The 22315-nt window shown below is 41.3% G+C and overlaps 1 protein-coding gene across 1 annotated transcript; it reads left to right on the plus strand.

Annotated features, from left to right (window-relative positions):
• Nucleotides 1–17947: 17947 nt before the first annotated feature.
• Nucleotides 17948–18870, plus strand: nkx2.9 (NK2 transcription factor related, locus 9 (Drosophila)). Its single transcript, XM_067991000.1, has 2 exons — nt 17948–18227; nt 18329–18870. Exons 1-2 carry the CDS (start codon nt 18026–18028, stop codon nt 18868–18870), a joined length of 744 nt encoding a protein of 247 aa, XP_067847101.1. The 5' UTR covers nt 17948–18025.
• Nucleotides 18871–22315: the final 3445 nt, after the last annotated feature.

The following is a 22315-nucleotide window of genomic DNA, read 5'->3' on the forward strand; positions in this document are numbered from 1 at the left end:
GAGGGGCCTAGATAGAATGGATAGGAAGGACCTATTTCCGTTAGCAGAGAGGTCAACAACCAGGGGGCATAGATTTAAAGTGATTGGTCGGAGGATTAGAGGGGAGCTGAGGAAAAATGTTTTCACCCAGAGGGTGATAGGGGTCTGGAACTCACTGCCTGAAAGGGTGATAGAGGCCCTCAACTCAATTAAAAAATACCTGAAGTGCTGTGACCTACAAGGCTACGGACCAAGTGCTGGAAAGTGGGATTAGGCTGGGTGGCTCATTTTCGGCCGGCACAGATATGATGGGCTGAATGGCCTCCTTCTGTGCCGTAAATTTTCTATGATTCTATGATTCTATTATAACCCGCCTCCAACCTGCCCATTTCCGGTTTTCACCGTGGTGGGACGAGGGGCGGGCGACCAACCCGCTCCCAGGAGGCGGGTTAGTGACTAAAACCTTTCAAGGAGGCTGCGGGCCTCAATTTCTGCAGAAATTGCAATTTCAACCCCTGGGGGCCAGGATTCCCGGGCCTTTTCCTTCATGCCAGGTGAAAGGAGGCAAGAAGGCCTGAAACTGCAGGTAACTGCCTTTCTGGCACAGCTTGTGGGCCTGGAGGAGCAGGAGTGATTCCCCCAGGCCCAACAAGCCTACTTGCAATGACCCCGACCTCCCCACCCAAAAATTGCAGACGCCTGCGATGACCCCCGATCCCGACACCCACCCCGTAACTGACCCCCGATCCCTCCCCCCATGACTGGCTCCCCCCCGTGGCCCCCATGCCCACTGATGCCCTGTGCCCACCCATGCCCACCAGTGCCTCATGCCCACCCATGCCCCTACTAGTCAATCAGGCTGGCTAGTAGGATGGCAAACCGACAAAAAAAAATGTCCTTCTGCCTTCTGTCAAAATCGTAAGGACATCCAGGAAACCTATACTTCCAGGTTTCCCATCCGCAATTTGACCCCCACCACCTCCTTCCCAGCTCGGGGTCAAAATCATGTACTTGGTGACAGTTTTTCAAATGAACAGATGCTCTGTGGGGTGCATTTACACTACAACTTTCCATTGATGCGAAGTAATTACTGCTTGACTTCAGTGCTGAGCAGGCAGTATAAACCTGAAGTCTAGGACCTACCTGGTTCTAGAGCGAAGTGGGATCAGATTCTCTGGAGGTAGTAATCTCACACCATTTCAGATTGACTTTGCATAGAGTGTAAATCCAGTACATTGTCAAACCTAGTTTACAAAGCACTCAGAGAATCCACTGGACCTCCAGGGCATGTTTTAAACTTATGTTATCTCAACTTACATGCTTGGAGAATAGGAACTCTTAAGATCAAAATTTCTAACTGTTGGGAGAGAGCAGTGAACACGTGTGTAACCAGTCATGTGTAGAGCACTCTCCTGGGCCGGGCAGTTCGAGTTCCAGCAGGGTTGGAGCCAAGAAAATTAACCATGATTCTGCTTGGCTGAAACCCAAATTGCAACGGTTGGTCTCAGACTGGTAGCTATAATGTAACTAAACCACTAGAGACTTTATTTGGTTACCCTCTGTGACAAATAATTGTACTTAGGAAACCCTTAATTGTTTACCTGGACTATTGAAACTCAAGAGCTATAATTAATTAGAACATTATGTGAGTGTCCAGATTTTACCAGAACAGTTATTATTATCCTCCAAACTACAGTTATAATAACTAATGCAATAAATATGTAATACTCCCAACCAGTAATTTTCAGATTTATCTGCAGAAATCTGCCCTTGTTCCTGAGGCAAGGCTATACCTCAAAGCACTAGAATGACTGCTACGAACATCCTTGCAGTGCCTCATGCAAAGCTCATCATAGTAAATCTGTTTTCTAGGTTGTTATCCTCTTAATCCTCAAGCATAACTTGCTTACAGCTTGAAAATGCGCTTTTTAAAATTCATAAGCATCTATTGTTGTCTTCGGTCTTATCCTGAACCACAATATGAAATCTAACTTTTCAATAATCACTAGAGCTCAAGTGCTCATTTGAAGCTTAGTAATCATTTTATGTGGGCTGCTATGTATCCTTCATATGTGCTTAAAAAAAATCAATTTTAAACTCGACAAAACTATTTATGCTTTTACCCTTATGATTGTTAACCTGTGAGACATTGATATTTACCTGCAACCTGTCAAATTTCTATCTACCTATTCATATTGATATGGTAGTTAACTACAGCTAGCAATCATCACTCTGTTGTCTTTATCAATCAAAATTGCTTCTGCTATAATGTCCACGTTTGATGCATCCATCCAACTTATCTCAATTTGCTGACACAATGATCTCCAGATTACTAATCCATGTATTAACTCATTAAGATGATCTATCAGAGTCTTCTAGCAATGTTCTCCAGAAGTGCAGTGAGCTAAAGGAGATCCAGTTCGCACAATATCTCCCCTTATCTTTACATGTATCATTAACCCTATAACATTGATTCTCATCATTAAACTGCTCTTTATTGAAGGAATTCATCAATACAATATTAATTGCCTTTGCTTGGAGTCCTTTTCATACATCATCAATCTATGAAAGCGTGGAATTTCTTCTAATCTATACTCTTGCTTATAAATTGCTTTTTAAAATGTGTCCTCCACTTCTTTGCTCACCATCCAAATTAAATAATCTGTTTATGCCAACATTACCTATGCCTTTCAGCATTTTAAAAACCTCGATCCCCAGTCAGTCACCTTTTTTCCAATTAAAACTAATTTATTTCTGTGAGGCTCATTCTATAATATAAGGCCTTATGCCCTTGAAGCATCCTTGTTACTCATCTCTGAATCTTTTCCAATACATCAATGTTATTTTCTACTAAAATGCCCAAAATTACAAGAAATATTCTGAATATGATCTTACCTAATGGTTTAGCTGAAGGGACTTTAGGCTAGCCTCTGAACTGACAGATACCCTCTTCCCACTGAATCCCTCACCTTCCTTAGCAACCAGGTACCATCCCACTCAACTCCTTCCTCTACCGTGTGACCTGAGCTCCCGGCAAGGAAAAAATCCTGCCAAATAGTAACCCTGCCCAAGAACTTCACACCTGTAAAGGATGCTTAATGTATGCATCTATATGTTTATGCAATGTACATAACAACATGTACTCTATTAATCTGAACTCTGCCATTACCTAATAAAGCACGTAAATTCCTGTACAACTCAATAATAGCATAAATATAATAAAATAAAGTTATTGGAGAAAAGTTGCTGTTTGTGATTAGAGTTTTTTTCTGTGTTGCCGTGGAGGACTGATGTTTGTGCTATGCCTGCAGAGGGATCTTTATGAGGTACTTTGATAAACTCTAATATTGTAAATGGACTCAGTCAGCCAGCCGGCCAGCCACACCTGGAACATAGTAAATGACTACCTGTTCAAAGTGCTGAATATTGAACACACAACAGTGCAAAAAACATTCCTGGTCCAATGCTATACCAATGACTGCTTCTGTAACAACTACATATCCACCATGGAAATTATGGGAGAGAAAAATATATTCATAATCATAACTGAGGGAAAGTGAACAGGTTTTGGGGAGGTTTTGAAGGAAGGAAGGGCAAGAAAATAAATGAAGTACCGAAAATCTATGATGGGAGCTAGAGCAAAAGAAAAGTGACAATATGTAAACGAGAATAACAAGTATTGAGGAGGGAAGAACCAAGTTATTTGCACCTAAAGCAAGTTTCATAAAGTGGTAGGTAAACATTTGTGAAACTTATCTTAGTATCAGTGAGGCATATGATATATTGCTTCAATAAATTTGCTGCATTACAGCAACGTGCAAACCGTTGTCTTGCTTAGGCTGCAGTTGAACTGTTGCAAACATCAGAAATCATACTCTATACCTGTGAGTAATGCCGTGGGAAATCTACTCTTTATCATGAGGGCTGATTTTCCTTTGCCCTGCTCCCAAATAATGCCCAAGAAATGGGTACAATGCAGAGAGAAAATGGGTGCTAATCCTTTGCTCTCATTTTGCTCCTGAAAGCACTGCCCATGAATTTTCTCTATGGCTGTTTTGATGTTTGCACCTGAAGAGAGTGCAGCAATGTAAATTTAAGGAAAATGAACATCAGAGACCTCTGCATTCAAATTTCCTCCAATAACATTGGGTTCAGTTCAGGGGTAAACTGCTCCCTGAAAAACCTGTTGTTACCAATTCCAGAGCTGCTATTTCAAGCATTATCTATCTTGAGGGGTGCGCTGGTATTGCCAAGAAAGGACTTTATTTGTGGCTTTATGAATAAAAAATGTTCTTGTTGCTTCTATTCTTGTTGCAGAACACTATTATTCCTTTACACTTAGTGATGGAGGTTGTGATCAGTACTGTGCTACTTATCCTTTTACAATACGACATATTTGGAGGCAGACAAGGGGAAACGAGCACAATCCCCTGCTGAGTTGCTGAGGTTATTCACCTGGTCACCTCCTGAGCCACAAGCACCTGTTTTTCTACCACAGGGTAGGAATTTCCCCACTCCGTGCCACTTGAAATAAAAAGGGAAGCCTCCCACTCAATCCAGCACTCTCCTATTTCTGCAACATCACTCTTCTTACCCACACTTGCTATCCCTGTGCCACTCTGTTACTGGCTCCCTCAAAGGTAGACGGCGGGGTTGCCTGGGCTGCTGTTTGAGGTACTGTTGCCATCCCAGCCATGGCACAACAGCACACATTCATTCACTGGGGATGCAACCTTTAAATAAAAGGAAAGACCACCGACATGCAAATCACAGCTTCTAGCGCTCATACATTTTAAAATGTATTATTCTTCATCAGACGGTATCTAGATAATAATCCTAATCTATACCTGCAAAAAAAATGTTTTTCTGATTCTCCCATGGGGCTTTACCCGTACCTACCCCTTTAACTGTCCCGATGCCTTTAAAGCCCAGGAGGCACCCAGAGTGCCCCAATCTTCATGGCACTAATCTGGCATTGCTGCTGATAGAATAATTAATATTGCAAGTCTCCTACCACTCAATGTCTGACAAACACATTCTATTATTTCAAGATATATAGGCCTAGAAATTCAGATGCGTCCATTTTTGGGCACCCGTGTACGATCTTTGCGCTTGAATGGCGAAATCCGAGCAGCCCCCGATATTGGGCCTCAGGCCTCATTACCATCAAACCATTGAAAGTGCCTTCATGCCGATTAGCGCCATGTTGTGTTGTGGGAATTCAGCATGTGGCGAGTGAAGTGAGAATCATTCCAAAATATAAACAGGTCCTGCAAGACTTGCAGGACCCGAATTTAACTAAATTATTCTGTACTTAAAATGTTCCCAACATGCACTCATGCTGTGAGGTCATCTACCTTATCCAATATGGCGGGTGGCACACTTTTGGCTGGAAATGTGTATGTGCTTCCTGCCCACCATATTGGAGGCTTAGGAGGCCATTTAGCACACAAAAAATGGGCACTGCATGGCCGAATTTCTAGTTTCATATTTTATCATAGTTTTTAAGTTAATAGCTGTCTCCATAGCTGGTGCTTTGAATCAAAAATAGCATGGTCACAAAGGAGGAATATATGAGTAGCTGCCCACTGCTGCATTATGCGTGCCCCACCCACTATGTCAGGCACCTGAGATGCCCCCATAGTGGTGCAGGCATCTGTCATGCATATGCAGATGAGGGAATCTTCCCCAACCCCGGATACTCCAGCGGTGTCAGTAACAGGAAGTTCCCTGCAGGCTGATCCTGGTACTTATGCTGGTGTCAAAAGACTGCCAATGATTTCTGTCAAATAAATTTGCATGCTTGTGGTATCATTAAAAAAAAATTATGCTGCAGATAGCAACAACTTGCATTTATTTAGCATTTTAAAAATAGCAAGTCACTTCAGAAATGGAAATTAGATAGTTGAGGATGCTGAGCCGCGGAAGGAGAGATTGAGGGGTTGATCAAAAGCTGTGTCAAAACAGTTTTTTGAGAAGGGTTTTAGAGGAGGAGAGACAAGTAGAGAGGTGGAGGGGTTTAGGGAGGGATCCCTAGAGAATAGGGCTGAGGTGGGTGAAGGCTCTGCCACTAATATTGGGGTGAAGGGGAGTGGAGATACACAAAAGGCCAGAATTAGAGAACCTAAGGGTTTGAGAGGGTATATAAGACTGGAGGAGGCTGCAGAGGTAGGGAAGCATTTTGATAGCCTCTTTGAGAGCATGATGACTTTCCATGAAAAGAAATACTTCTTTGCATCTGACTTACCCTTTTCCCCAAGTATTTTATATGCATACCCTCTAATCCTACTATTCCTGTCCATTTCAAATAACCTATGCAACCAGATTGAATTAAAGTCCTTACATCAGTTTAGACACTTACTTCTAAGCCTGCATTTCTCGAATGTAAATAGCTCTAACTCTTGAAACTTACCCTGATAACTAAGAGCCCTTATCATTCTGTTTGCCCTCCTAGCCTTCTCTAGAGCCTTAGTATATGTTGCCATGTGCAGGGACCAAAATTGGCCACAATACCCCAAACATGTGAAGGGTTTTTAAACTCTCTCTTCACTGCTTAGAGTACCCAGAGGTAAGGATCCACCAAGGTTTAAAACTTTTCTGATCATATTAGAAACATAGACATAGAAAATAGGAGCAGGAGTAGGCCATTCGGCCTTTCGAGCCTGCTCCGCCATTCAATATGATGATGGCTGATCCTCCATCTCAATACCATATTCCCGCTCTCTCACCCCACACCCCTTGATGCCTTTTGTGTCTAGAAATCTATCTAGCTCCTTCTTAAATATATTCAGTGACTTGGCTTCAACAGCCTTCTGTGGTAGAGAATTCCACAGGTTCACCACCCTCTGAGTGAAGAAATTTCTTCTCATCTCAGTCCTAAATGTCCTACCCCGTATCCTGAAACTGTGACCCCTCGTTCTGGACCCCCCAGCCAGGGGAAACATCCTCCCTGAATCCAGTCTGTCTAGCCCTGTTAGAATTTTATATGTTTCAATAAGAGCCCCTTTCATTTTTCTAAAATTGAGTGAATACAGGCTGAGTCGACACAATCTCTCCTCATACGACAGTCCTGCCATCCCAGGAATCAGTCTGGTGAACCTTCGCTGCACTCCCTCTATGGCAAGTATATCCTTTCTTAGGTAAGGAGACCAAAACTGCACACAATACTCCAATTACCGCCCGATTAGTCCACTCTCAATCATCAGCAAAGTGATGGAAGGTGTCGTAAACAGTGCTATCAAGCGGCACTTACTCACCAATAACCTGCTCACCGATGCTCAGTTTGGGTTCCGCCAGGACCACTCGGCTCCAGACCTCATTACAGCCTTGGTCCAAACATGGACAAAAACTGAATTCCAGAGGTGAGGTGAGAGTGACTGCCCTTGACATCAAGGCAGCATTTGACTGAGTGTGGCACCAAGGAGTCCTAGTAAAATTGAAGTCAATGGGAATCAGGGGGAAAACTCTCCAGTGGCTGGAGTCATACCTAGCACAACGGAAGATGGTAGTGTATGTTGGAGGCCAATCATCTCAGCCCCAGGACATTGCTGCAGGAGTTCCTCGGGGCAGTGTCCCAGGCCCAACCATCTTCAGCTGCTTCATCAATGACCTTCCCTCCTTCATAAGGTCAGAAATGGGGATGCTCGCTGATGATTGCACAGTGTTCAGTTCCATTCGCAACCCCTCAAATAATGAAGCAGCCCGAGCCCCATGCAACAAGACCTGGACAACATCCAGGCTTGGGCTGATAAGTGGCAAGTAACATTCGCACAGACAAGTTTTTTTTTATTCGTTCATGGGATGTGGGCATCGCTGGCGAGGCCGGCATTTATTGCTCATCCCTAATTGCCCTTGAGAAGGTGGTGGTGAGCCGCCTTCTTGAACTGCTGCAGTCCGTGTGGTGACGGTTCTCCCACAGTGCTGTTAGGAAGGGAGTTCCAGGATTTTGACACAGCGGCGATGAAGGAACGGCGATATATTTCCAAGTCGGGCTGGTGTGTGACTTGGAGGAAAACGTGCAGGTGGTGTTGTTCCCATGTGCCTGCTGCTCTTGTCTGAGGTGGTAAAGGTCGCGGGTTTGGGAGGTGCTGTCGAAGAAGCCTTGGCGAGTTGCTGCAGTGCATCCTGTGGATGGTACACACTGCAGCCACAGTGCACCGGTGGTGAAGGAAGTGAATGTGCAGGGTGGTAGATGGGGTGCAAATCAAGCGGGCTGCTTTGTCCTGGATGGTGTCGAGCTTCTTGAGTGTTGTTGGAGCTGCACTCATCCAAGCAAGTGGAGAGTGCCAGGCAATGACCATCTCCAACAAGAGAGAGCCTAACCACCTCCCCTTGACATTCAATGGCATTACCATCGCCGAAACCCCCACCATCAACATCCTGGGGGTCACCATTGACCAGAAACTTAACTGGACCAGCCATATAAATACTGTGGCTACAAGAGCAGGTCAGAGGCTGGTTATTCTGCGGCAAGTGACTCACCTTCTGACTCCTCAAAGCCTTTCCACCATCTACAAGGCACAAGTCAGGAGTGTGATGGAATACTCTCCACTTGCCTGGATGAGTGCAGCTCCAACAACACTCAAGAAGCTCAACACCATCCAAGACAAAGCAGCCTGCTTGATTGGCACCCCTAAACATTCATTCCCTTCACCATCGGCGCACAGTGGCTGAAGTGTTTACCATCCAAAGGATGCACTGCAGCAACTCGCCAAGGCTTCTTCGACAGCACCTCCCAAACCCGCGACCTCTACCACCTAGAAGGACAGTAGCAGTAGGCACATGGGAACACCACCACCTGCACATTCCCCTCCAAGTCAGACACCATCCCGACTTGGAAATATATCGCCATTCCTTTATTGTCGCTGGGTCAAAATCCTGGAACTCCCGTCCTAACAGCACTGTGGGAGAACCTTCACCACACGGACTGCAGCGGTTCAAGAAGGCGGCTCACCACCACCTTCTCAAGGGCAATTCGGGATGGGCAATAAATGCTGGCCTTGCCAGCGGTGCCCACGTCCCATGAACGAATAAAAAAAAGTGTGGTCTCACCAAGGCCGTGAATAACTGCAATAAGACATCCTTGCTCCTGTACTCAAATCCTCTTGCAATGAAGGCCAACATACCATTTGCCTTCCTAACTGCTTGCTGCACCTGCATGTTTGCTTTAAGTGACTGGTGTGTAAGGACACCCAGGTCCCTTTGTACATCAACATTTCCCAATCTATCACCATTTAAATAATACTCTGCCTTTCCTTTTTCCCTTCTGAAGTGGATAACTTCATATTTATCCACATTATACTGTATCTGCCATGTATTTGCCCAATCACTCAACTTGTCTAAATCGCCTTGAAGCCTCTTTGCATCCTCCTCACAACTCACGATCCCACCTAGTTTTGTGTCATCAGCAAACTTGGAAATATTACATTTGGTTCCCTCATCCAAATCATTGATATATATTGTGAATCACTGGGGCCCAAGCACTAATCCCTGCGGTACCCCACTAGTCACTGCCTGCCACCCCAAAAAAGACCCATTTATTCCTACTCTCTGTTTCCTGTCTGTTAACCAATTTTCAATCCATGCCAGTATATTACCACCAATCCCATGTGCTTTAATTTTGCACACTAACCCCTTATGTGGGACTTTATCAAAGGCCTTCTGAAAATCCAAGTAAACCACATCCACTGGTTCTCCCTTATCTAGCCTACCAGTTACATCCTCAAAAAACTCCATTAGGTTTGTCAAACATAATTTCCCTTTCATAAATCCATATTGACTTTTTCTAATCCCGTTGATATTTTCTAAGTGTCCTGTTATCACATCCTTTATAATAGACTCCAGCATTTTCCCTACTACTGATGTTAGGCTGATCATTCTGTAGTTCCCTGTTTCTTTCTCCCTCCTTTTTTAAATGGTGGGGTTACATTTGCCACCCTCCAATCTGCAGGAACTGTTCCATAATCTATAGAATTTTGGAAGATGACAACTAATGCATCCACTATTTCCATGGCTACCTCTTTTAGTACTCTGGGATGCAGATTATCAGGCCCTGGGGATTTATCGGCTTTCAGTCCCATTCATTTCTCCAGCACTATTTTTTTACTAATACTAATTTCCTTTAATTCCTTCTTCTCACTAGTCCTTTGGTTCCCTAGCATTTCTGGGAAGTTTTTTGTGTCCTCTTCCATGAAGACAGCACCAAAGTATTTGTTTATTTGCTCTGCCATTTCCTTGTTCCCCATTATAAATTCTCCCGTTTCTGACTGTAAGGGACCTACATTTGTCTTCACTAATCTTTTTCTTTTTACATACTTGTAGAAGCCTTTCCAGTCCACTTTTATGTTCTTTGCAAGTTTACTCTCATACTCTATTTTTCACCTCTTAATTAATCTCTTGGTTCTTTTTTGCTGAATTCTAAATTGCTTCCAATCCTCAGGCTTGCTACTTTTTCTGGCAACTTTATATGATTTCTTTTGTTAGCCGTGGTTGGGCTGCTTTTCCTTTTGTGTTTTTGCACCAGAAAGGAATGCATAATTGTTGTAATTCATGCATTCTTTCCTTAAATGTTAGCCATCGCCTATCCACCATCATGCCTTTTAATGAAGGTTATATTAAGGTTATGTTGGTTATATTAACTTTAAAACACAAGTTTATAGATAGAGATGTTTACAACTTAGTCAGTAGTGCAACTCAACACTCAGAATGGTCAAATTCTTCTGCTTCTGGAGACTGAGGGATGAATTCTTCATTGACATCCTTCATGGTCTCTGCTTCTGACCAACCTCCTCGAACTTACTAAAATGGCTATTTTTATATCCTGGCTACTGCTTGAAAAACAGCGTCTGATGTTTATGACTGTTTCTGGCAGTCTTCCATGGCCTAGCTAGGCAGTTGTCTTATCTTCAGCCTCATTCCTTATCTCCACAAAAATACATCAAGTCTCAGTTAGCCTTCAACACTCTGAAGCAATAATAATATTCATGAAAGCTTTTGAACTTAGGCAAACTTCCCAGCATGCCATCTGATTTTGGTCACGTTTAACAGTTTTCTGTTCTATCCTTTGTTATTAATCCTTTTAACAAAACTCGGCTCTTTAAGCAAGTAATTAATTTAGGGTTTCTAGCCAATCCTTTTAGTTTTCCTCAAAACTGATATTAAGGGCCCGATATTAGCACCCGCAATGGGTGTATGCGTGGTAGAAGGACTGTTTTGTGCAAAGGGGGCCGGGGGTGGCTGGGGGTGTTGGTGGTGGGTTGGTTGCGGCGGTGGTAACGAGCCAGAGTATTTCAATTTTTCTTTTTCCTACTCTGACTAACTAAGAGAACTTTTGAGATATGAGAGCATCCCAAGCAGCAATGTACATGGCTGGTCTGGTGATGGGTGCCCCATCTTCATATTGCTCATCCTCCTCCTCCTCCTCCTCCTCTTCCTCAACATTCTTGTCATCAGAAGATGATTTACAAGCGCTTTGGTCGTCCTCTACCTCTAATCCTCTCTGCTGCACAATGTTGTGCAGGACGCAGCACACCACAATGGTTCTGGACACCCTTGCTGGTGAATCCTGAAGGGCACCTCCAGACCTATCTAGGCATCCGACGCGCATCTTTAACATGCCGATGGCTTGCTCGATGACACACCTGGTAGTCATGTGGCTCTGGTTGTAGCACTCTTGCGCCTCATTGATGGGGTTCCTCACAGGTGTCATGAGCCAAGTTTGAAGGGGTATCCCTTGTCTCCTATGAGCCAGTCCTTAAGCCTGTCTTCTGGTAGGAAGAAGTCTGGAATGTTGGACTGCCACAGTATATAAGCATCATGACAGCTGCCACAGAATCTGGCGCACACCTGCATGAGCCACTTGCCATGTTTGCACACCAGCTGTGCATTAATGGAGTGAAATCCCCTGTGGTTGATAAAACTCCTGGTTCATGTGGTGGTCCTCAGATTGCCATGTGTGTGCAATCAATTGCGCCCTGCACCTGTGGGAAGCCAGCCAGAGAGGCAAAACCGACTGCCCGCTCATTCTGGCTATTGTCGTCACAGGGGAAGTTCACTTAAGTGGATGCCCTGGAAAACAACCCATCTGTTACCTGCGTTATACATTTATGTGCAGGAAACTGAGAGACCCTGGAGATGTCTCTGGTGTTGCACTGGAAGGAGCCAAATGCAAAGAAATTGAGGGCAGTCCTGATTTTTGCTGCAACGGGCAATGCATGGGCACCAGGTTCAGCGGGGAGCAACTCTTCTTGAAGGAAGCAGCAGATGTCTGCAACCACCTGCTGGCTTAATCTGAGCCTGCGTAGGCACTGCATTTCAGATAGGTCAAGGAAGCTCAGCCTCTATCTGTAGACCCTCTCACGTGGGTAGTGCCTCTTGTGACCTTGGCCCCTCTATTGCTCTCCTCTCAGCTACGCTCCTTTCTGCTCTCCTCTCTGCTGTTTTCCACTCTGCTCTTCTCTCTGCTGTTCTCCAGGTCTGTGTTGTGCACCTCTCTCTTGTGCACCTGCAGATCCCAACACAGCACGGCTTCACTGCCATGGCTGGTGATTGTCTTCCTCATCCGATGTCCTATCGAACACATCTATGGCGCCCCCACCCCATCCTGATCTTGTCCATTTGAAAGCCTCTAAAGTTCTGAAAAAGCTGTATGAACACAAGAACTGTCTGCCAAACGTTTGCCAGAGGGAACTGAAATACCAGCTGTAATCATTGAGCTTTTATTTGCATCGGACAATAATAACTTTAAAGATCCCCATGAACTGTGGCTCAATCTCGTTTTGTTTCTCAGGCGAGTGTCCCAAGCCCTGGGAAACCCATGCTGGAGGAAATAAATTCTAATGCCTGTTAAATTCAATTTAACAATGGCCCAGAAATTGAACCAACCGTGCTCGCCACTCTGTAGATTTAAACTAACCATCTAACTTACTGTGGTCTTTACTGGGTGCACTTCCTCTAATAGGAAGCGGAGAAGAGCCCAGCATTCGCTCCAGTGAAACTAGGACCCTTGGGAAAAGCAAGAGAATCACTGTCTCTCCTCGATCAATCAGATTGCAGCATTTTTGACAAGCTGTGAAAAGTTACTGCAAGCTGGAACCTAAAATCCAGGAAGTGAAAGGTACAACACTAAACTCATTTGTAAAAACAGTTATAGACAGCAAAAAAGGGTAAGAAATAATTGAATTAAATAAAAGAGACAAAAGGGAAAAGTTTAAAAAAATTAATGACCAAAAATTTAAAATAAGGAGCAATGAAATGCCACATTTTTAAAAATTAATTTTTAGTTGTTTGGCAGACATTAAGACTTACTGTGCTGTTAAAACTTGGTTTTGTGACAATATTAGTTACTTTCCAGTTGGGCAGATGAGCAAGTTGGCACTGGTCCATTGTTTCCTCTGATTCCAGCCAGTGATAGCCCTTTAATTCGAAGCTGGTGAACCAGGAGAAGCAAGTTCCAGATTTCTGCGTTTCACTGCGCATGTGTGAACACCGGAAGTTGCTCTTCGATTGCACCCTGACATCGGTGAGCACTGTTGAGCACGCCGTTCTTTTTTAAGCAATTTCTGGGTATTACCTCATTAGCATCTGATCAACTGAAATGCTCTGATAAGTACCCACCCACCTGTACTAATTATCAACCCGCCTCCGGCGAATAGGTTAATCGGAAGCAGCCAAATACGGCTCCATTAAACCCGGAAGTGGGTGCGTTGGAGCCAGGTTGCAGTCGCACTGCAAATTTCCATTATTTAACTTCCCACCCACCCCCAACCCACCCATTCTTGGGAGTTAAAATCCACCCCCCCCCCTCCATGTCCCTGTGTTTCAGTGTAATACTTGATAAATTTGCCCAATGATGTTTAATCCAATTTATGGGCATGACTCGGTTATTTGTTACTTGCCTCATGTTATTTCTTGTGGTTTAGTGAATTAGTTTGACAATATATGTTGCTACCACCAGTGGTAATAGGCTTCGAGTTAAATGTGATTACATTAAATGCAGACTAAAAATGAAAATAAAATATTCCACAATATAGAAATGCAGGAAATGAATAATCAAGGCACTTGCTTCTTATCAAATTTAATAGCACAACTTTAGCTCTTAACTGTTTTAAAGAAAGACTGCCTTTCACGACCTCAGGACACCCCAAATGTTTCACAGCCAATGGCATACTTTTGAAGTGTAGTCACTGTTGTATGTATTGAAACATGGTCGCCAATTTTCACACAGCAAGATCCCACAAACAGGACTGAGATAAATGACCAGATAATCTGTTTTTTTGTGATGTTGTTTGATGTTTAAATATTGGCCAGGACTCCAGGAGAACTCCTCTGCTCTACTTCAAATAGTGTCAAGGAATTTTTGACATCCACTTGAGAGGGCAGACAGTGCTTCAGTTTAGCATCTCATCTGAAAGGCAGCACCTCCGACAATGCAGCACTCCCTCACTACTGTACTGAACTGTCATCTTAGATTTTGTGTCAAAATTTCTGGATTGGGGCTTAAACCCGTAACCTTCTGACTCAAAAACAAACTGCTACCACTGAGCCAAGGCTGACAACTAAGACCTAAAAGCTGCAATACAAGGGTTTATTCTTCTTGTAGTTATAAAGTTCAGCTGTCCTATAAATTTTATCACAATACAGACACTGAATAGTGCTCTGATTTTGTTACAAACGATTGTACAGAGAGCTCTGGTCTAGCGTGAGAATTGGAATGAGAGCCAACAAACAAGGTGCTGCTTAGTTGGAACCTATTCTGTAGCCACCAGTCTCTGATAGTAGGGTTGGTGTTTAAACGCAAAGACTCCTGAAATACTCAGAACCCAAAACTGATAAACCCTGCAGCTGTGGATTTTACACTTCCAGTGCACATCCCGTCCCTCAATATTAATGAGGTCCGACAGTTCAGGTTCCCCAGCCACAATATTTTCTTAAATGGGATGTCATGACGCCATAACGTAAACTAATGTTTAAGCTAATTCCACCAAATGCTGCAGTTTTTCCCCCCAAATTGTTCTTCGATCACCCGAGTGGAGCAGACTTTCCAGACGGTACAGAACTACCAACCTGCTGTACTTTTTTTTGCTATTGCTGTGCTCATCATCTTTCTCACCACTGTCTCAAAGCTGGAATATTACTTTAATGTTTCCTACATCTCCTAATTTATTAGCTCAAATTGAAGATGCACTCGGCTTTCCATCAAGTGTATACTCCAATGACTTTTTATTCTCTCAAATTGAAAGTTGTTCTTGGCTCTTGTGGCCACCGTAAATCATTATCTGTTTGCTTTGTACAGTGCAGACGCGCCCTGACAAAGACAGCAAGATTATAGTTTTTAAAAATATAATCAAACTTGTTTACTATGAAGCAAATCTGTGATTTTTGCAACATATTGAAATAATTGAAAGTTCAACGGTTAGCTAATTTTTAGATGTATAAAAGAACCTGTTATTAAAAGGTCTTTTACATACTAATGCATTGACTTTTTAATGACAAAGAAACATAATAAATTATGTAATTAACTGGAATTGAATCTTTAATCGGTAAAGTTTTAATGATACTTAAAACCAACTATTCACTTCCAGTATTTTATTCAAGCTTGTGGGCACATCTAGGACTTAGTACATAAAATCGAAATGCCCTTTGGTATCAAAGAAACGCCAGGGCGTGAAATATTCATGCAACCATCGTGAGCTAAAATCTTTTAGAAGCGAAAGCAAACATTTGATGGTGAAGAGCCCTTAAGCGTGTAAGTGCATCTATTTGCTTATTTCTGCACATCATTGTAGTCTTCAGATGTTAAATAGATTAGACGGCTACAAGAGGTCATTGAAGCTGTACATTTGTTTTACCGAGCATGACTTTTTCTGCACTTTCATTGGACTATGATTGGTAAAGTTATCCAACAGTATAGTTGACTCTTAATTTACGTAATGCAATCCATAAGGATTTCTATATTAAGTACAAGGTTTAACCGCTTTGTAAATTCTTGAGATCAATACCGACGATGAATACGGCGGCCAGTCTTTCGTTGAGATCGAATAAAGTTACCCTTCCACACTACATCGACAGAAAACAATAATCATAATATTTCGCTCTTTCAACGTTTTTCCAGCCCTGTGTTTACAAAGTTAGCACAAGCACTTTAAGCATCAAAAAAGGTTAAATGATTGTGCATCGTAAGCGATTTCCCGTTATTAAATACAAATTGTAATAACTTTCTATTTTGTACCGAATGTGAAGTACATTAATAATCGAGTAGTCGATTAGTGAAATGTTCAAATGACTACAATTGTAACTATTTCACTCATCATCAAAGCAAACATTTGGTACTAGCATATTTAGTGAATATCACTAACACGCTCTCTAAATTTCGAAACCAAGTCTGTTTTTTGTGCTTAACAATTCCAAAAACTACTATTGCACAGATATGTTAAGCTTGTAAAAATGTAGAACAAATTGTATTTGCAATAGATGCGTTAGTCCATCTTTCTCGCAAGAGTGAATAATCCTTTAATTTTACATTTTAAGAAATCCTATTTGATTCTAAACGATATAAGTAATAACTTTTTATGCACTTGGCTGCATTAGACGTGAAGCGAAGTCGATAGCAGCCAAATCCCTTTTAATGCCATTGAAAACCATGACAACAAGGAACAAACTCGGACTTATCCCAAAAAGTTACAGCTCATTGTGCTGAGGCGTCAATCATCTATTATTTGATGACTGAACAAATGCAAAATCTTGACTGGAACAAATGCTTCCAACAGGTCCGGGACGTTGGTCTACATTTCCTCCATTGTTTGCAGCCTAGCAGTTGGCATGTATTTGTGTTCTCCCAGTTTCGACCACCCAGGACGTTGTGAGGGAGTTTGTGGAGCATGGAGCACTGTCACAGAAGCACGCTTGATAGGTGGCACAAATAGGCATGGCATGGGAATCTTTGCCTGAAGATTACCTACAGAAATTTTCAAATAGATGGCCAACTCAGGCTTAGTGCCATGTTTGCAAGTAACATCGCCAATAGCTCGTCATTTCAGTATTCGATTTAATGTTCTTAAGTTACCAAATTTACTAAATATTTTGGAGTATCAACTAGAATTTCAAACAAGAAGTGTTTTCTGTTAAAACCACTGCAGGATAGTATGTCTTAATTGCCATCTGTTGTCCCATTGTACGTATTAAATATATATATATATATAGACATTATACATCCAAATAACTAAGAAACATTGAACAAAATGAAACCAATAAAAATTGTAAATTTTGATATTCTTCGCAGTTATCTGTAGTCAGATATAGTTTTACTTGTCTTGCAATGGACGTTTTCGATATCCCGGCATAATGTTCGCTGTAAAGCTGATACTTCATATCCACTGTACGATCTGCCCTGGAAATTCCCATTTGTAGTAAAGTCTCAGAAAGGGATTTTTTTTGGGGGGGAAATAAGCATCTTATGTGTTTGTAATTAAAGAAAATTGCAGCAAATACAGCACGTCCAGTTCACCTTAAATAACACACATGGGCTAGTTAACAAATGAATAAGTAATTAAATGAACTAGAGAAACCTGTCACTGCTTCTTTACTTTGTATGCAAATAATGGGGAGGGGGAAGGGTTGTGGTCACCACTAACCACCCAAGATGTAATTCACTAATTCACTAACACAATTACCATTATCTGTTCGCTACTTTCTTTGCTAATCAGGCAGAATATGTAATGATGAAGCCAGTTTCCTGCTGTCATTGGGAAGTGTCGGGTTATTCTCTGGTGAGGTTACACCTACTCACATTAATGCTTTGGTACTTGACTGATGCAGGTACTTGGTATCCTGTGGTCAGACACGATCTGAAGGTTGCCTCTGTTTGCGGTGAAGAGGACTGTTTATATAAACATAGGACGCTCCCTGTAAAAGACTCTATATTGCTCTATTATTTGGCAGCGAGATATAATTGTATATACGTTCCACGGAAACGTTTTATACTCGCTTTAACTAGCAAGTAGTCTATTTTTCTCCAGAAATTTTGTCGAGCGTTGGCTAATCTGTGAACATGTCGATAACGAGGACCAGCTTTACAGTGCGCAGTATTTTAGATTTACCAGATCAACACGAAGTAGACCCTCTAAATCAATGGGATCAGGGAAGTGGGAAAGCAATGCAATCAGCTGTCATTAAGAAAGAAGCAGACCAACGCTCACAGCGTGACTATTCGAAATTTTCCTATTCGGGGTGGATTGGCTGTGACAAAATTTGTAAGTATACAAATTAGATTTTAGTGTTTCATGCTGGTCTACTCTCTTGGTCTCAGATAAAGTATCGCAAGTAACTTTAACCAAAACATGTTTCTTTGTAGCATCTGATGAAAGCAGCGCAGATACAGCTTCAGCGGATTGTATCCAAAGAAAAGGCTCTTCATCCAACATGAAGAATGAGAAGAAGAAAAAACGACGAGTCCTGTTCTCCAAAGCACAGACATTTGAGCTAGAGCGAAGATTCCGACAACAGCGTTACCTGTCTGCCCCTGAACGCGAACATTTCGCCCATCTTCTGAGCCTAACCCCGACACAGGTGAAGATCTGGTTCCAAAACCACAGGTATAAAATGAAGAGAGCCCGGGTAGATGGCACCCTGCAGTTAGATGTAAACCAGCCTCAACTGATCCGCAGAGTGGCAGTGCCAGTGCTGGTCAGAGATGGCAAACCGTGTCATACTTGCTCCATTACCTCGGTACAGATCCAGGACAAGCCCGGCGATATTGTTCATCCCAGTAACTCCTATACTGCTTTCACAGTTCATGGTTTTCAACAGGTACAGCACACTGGATCATTTGGCGTCTTCCCTAGCTACCATCACTTAACACATCCTGTAGTACGAAGACAACAGTGGAGCTGGTGAATCGTAGACATTTTGAACTCTAATAAATTATGCTATTATTTGATGTATAAAATAATTATTTTATGCTTCAGCGAGCTTGTGAATAGTCACATTATCCGGTGTAATTGCATTTCTGGTACTTTTTTGCACACAGCATTTCTAGGCCCCTACCTAAACTTTCTTTTGATCACTTCTTGGAATGTCATTGATTTCTTCATAACGTGCACGTCTTGTCTTCCAAAGGGGACATTTCTTGTTAAGTAATTCATGGGTATAACATAATCTGGCAACTCTAAACTATTGTATACGGCTGTACGTTTTCAAGCTGTATAGAAAAGGCCAACAAAAGAGTTTGGTACTTTTTTCAATGTAATTTCCTGCCTGAGAAAATAAAATGGCAATAAGTAGCTACAAATTGCATTGCTATATTTTGAGTTTCTGAAAAATAGTTGCAAATTAGAACTTTCATATGTTATTTTGAAAGTATTAGATTTCATAGTCATTGGTCTATTACCAATTAATTTCTAATATCAATGGTTATATTTTTGCTTTCTCAATGTAAAGTGTAAAATGGTTCATTTACGATGCCGATAGAACCGTTTACTATTTCATTCTGAAGTACATGAATGGACTAGTTTTACCACGTTCAATGTTACTAACTAATGCGAAATTATTTCCGAGATTTGACCCGAACACTTCCGATTTATTCGTTAAAATTGAACCGAATTTTAGTGTTGGGTGATTTGAACGTATTCATTGGGTAAGCTTTGTGAGCTAATAGGTTAGAACGAAGTTCTCTTCTATAGAAGGAAATTAATGATAAAATGGTGTAACAGTTGTTGCTTCAGATGATCTACCTGGAAAATAAAGGTTACGCTCTCCTTGGGATTTTTATGAAATAGAATTTCAAAGTTAACTTTCCCCTTTAAATCAACATTATACAAGTATAAACTATAAGATGTCATATATTCCAGCGTGTTACGTTGGTAATGCGGATGTAAGCTCCTAACCTTTATGCAAAGGTTAAATATTTGCAATATATAAAATAAAGTTATCTTTACGTAACATTTTAAAAGGAGAATAAGCAAATTATTTCCTGGCGTTAATCAGATCTGTTGAACAAAGCAGTAGTTATGCTGAGGAGAATGACAATTTAAAAATAAATGCATTATCGCTTTTAAGAACGTGTCCATGGTATCCACTGATGGCGAAAGGCAATTAGTATCTTGTGTAATACCCACTTAATTCCTTTTTTCTGAATCTGGTTACAGTGAAGCAAATGTGTTCCGTTGTCGTCGAGCATGTTCTATAACAAAAACTAATTTTTAATGTATAATACTTGTTTTATATTGCACACTTCTTAAGAAATATATCTAAATAACGTATTCGTAACTCCAACACATGCCAATGAAAAATAATGCACTTCTGCCTAACTACAAATTTCACAAAGATTGGAGGAAGATAGATCCTTAAGAGGCAGTTATTTCAGTTCAAAAAGTGGCAACAGAATACTTAATATCAATTTTAAAATAAAGTCAACGTCATTCATTCCTGACGTTGTGGTTATTTAAAACACTTTCATTTTCTTTTTAAAGGTGACTGTAAAAGCAAGGGACGAGAGATATTCCCTCAGGTGTTTTGCGTAACGAATTCGTAAACTTGTTCTTTATAAACAGGTTTGGAATTTAATTACACATAGCATGCAGAGAAAATCTTCCCCCAATAACAGCTATCTATGACTTGGAGGTGAGTAAAGGCGTGCACGTATTATCTGGAATTCTCTGTTCCTTTCTGTATACAAATACGACGTGCAAGTAAACACTAAGGTCATTAACAAGCTTTACCTTTAAATCTCTGCATTCCTTGTTAGAATTTAACAAAGTAATTTGTAATAGTATTTGATAAACGCATTCAAGCGAATTGCCTTAGTTGCAAAAAACATCTGCTATTAGTATGTGCCGTGATAAGGATATAAATTGCAAACAATACAAATTAAATATCATTGATATAGAAACTGGAACAGAAATGAGTGAAATAATCTTAGTGCCGAGTGTCGCCTCATACCAACAAACAACTGAGCCCTACTGTTTTGTTCCGTGGTACATCACCTATGCAGTAATAAACAAAAGGTGAATTAAGCTCAAGTTTGAGAAATTAGATTTTTTAAATGTTTTCTAGCAAAAGGGGATGAACAGAAATTAAGGAAGAATGTGAAAAAATGCTACAATAGTTCAAAAATAGGTCATTGATACGTGTGTAATAAAAAAGGATTCAGAAACTCCAAGTCGCGCGGTAGATACAGATTGAGAAGTATTTATTATTGAAGTAGTATCCCTTTTTTACTGGCCTACCCCAGGAGAAAATCGATATACAATCTTCGACAGGACACCACTGGGGCAGTAGTAAAGGTGGTTTTGTTTTGGATTCCCAAAGGTTGATGGACAGAAGTAAAGGAAGAAAGTGAAAGTGTCCGAGTAGTTTTTGTAACTTCTAATTTCCCTGTAAGCCATGGTAATACTCAAAATGATTGCTGATTAGTAAACTCGATGACTTCCGAACATTGTAATTACCTCACATTGTGTTTCTGTCTATGGTTGCAGAAGTCCGAAAAACTGCTAACATTTATGGGATTCTGAGATATGGTCAGGGTTTTAAGTTGAATGCTCTAAGTATTAAAAAACTTAAAAAGGTATTATTTCTTTGAATGTACCAGACCACTCGTTTGGAAAAACAAAGCAGCGGTTAGCCTTCAGGCTTCCGATATAAACTGAAGCGCCCATTTGAAGCATGGAAGCACGTTTAAAACAATTTTGCATATTCAACAAGGAAATAAGGATTATCTCTAAGATGTGTTAGAGTAAGCATTAGGCTATGTTTGCGTGTGTGTTTAAATGCTAATTGTCAGTTTAGAGGCTAAACGCTTACGTTCATTGCAGTGGTCCATTGTATTCAGAAGATAATTTTATCGATTTTTTAGGCATCTGTATGTTTAAATTTCTTCCACTCTGCCTTTAACTGGACATATTATTGAAGAATACTTCAGACAAGTGCACTTAGGTTAAACTTTATAGTTTTGATTTGTCTCAATCATAAAATGTCCGTAATAAGTTTTACTCTTCACGCACGAGGAAAGGTTATGGTAATATAACGCCGAGTTATATATTGTGAAGGATTTGTGAAAATTATAAAATCGTTTTTGGGATGCTAATTTAAACAATGTCTAAAATTGATCGCATTATATCTTTGTAGTATTAGACAGGGATGCAAAAATCAATGAGATGTGACCCAGTCCTATATTTAACTACTGTTTGAGGCAACACTCGGCACTAAGATTATTTCAACAACGATATCGCATTTGGCAAAGTGGTACAGCACCCATTGTCATCGTATCTCATCAGGAATCGTAGCAAGACTCGGATCGTACTGGGGATGTAGCAGGAAGCTAAGCAGTTTATATTGGCACAAT

Source organism: Heptranchias perlo, chromosome 10 (genome assembly GCF_035084215.1).
Source record: "Heptranchias perlo isolate sHepPer1 chromosome 10, sHepPer1.hap1, whole genome shotgun sequence".
Taxonomy (NCBI): domain Eukaryota; kingdom Metazoa; phylum Chordata; class Chondrichthyes; order Hexanchiformes; family Hexanchidae; genus Heptranchias; species Heptranchias perlo.

What these genes read in the sequence shown, in the direction of transcription:
- nkx2.9 (XM_067991000.1), top strand. Translation starts at nt 18,026, where the DNA reads ATGTCGATAACGAGGACCAGCTTTACAGTGCGCAGTATTTTAGATTTA. An exon ending in GATTGGCTGTGACAAAATTT is followed by an intron (nt 18,228 to 18,328) that starts GTAAGTATACAA and finishes GTTTCTTTGTAG; the next exon opens with CATCTGATGAAAGCAGCGCA.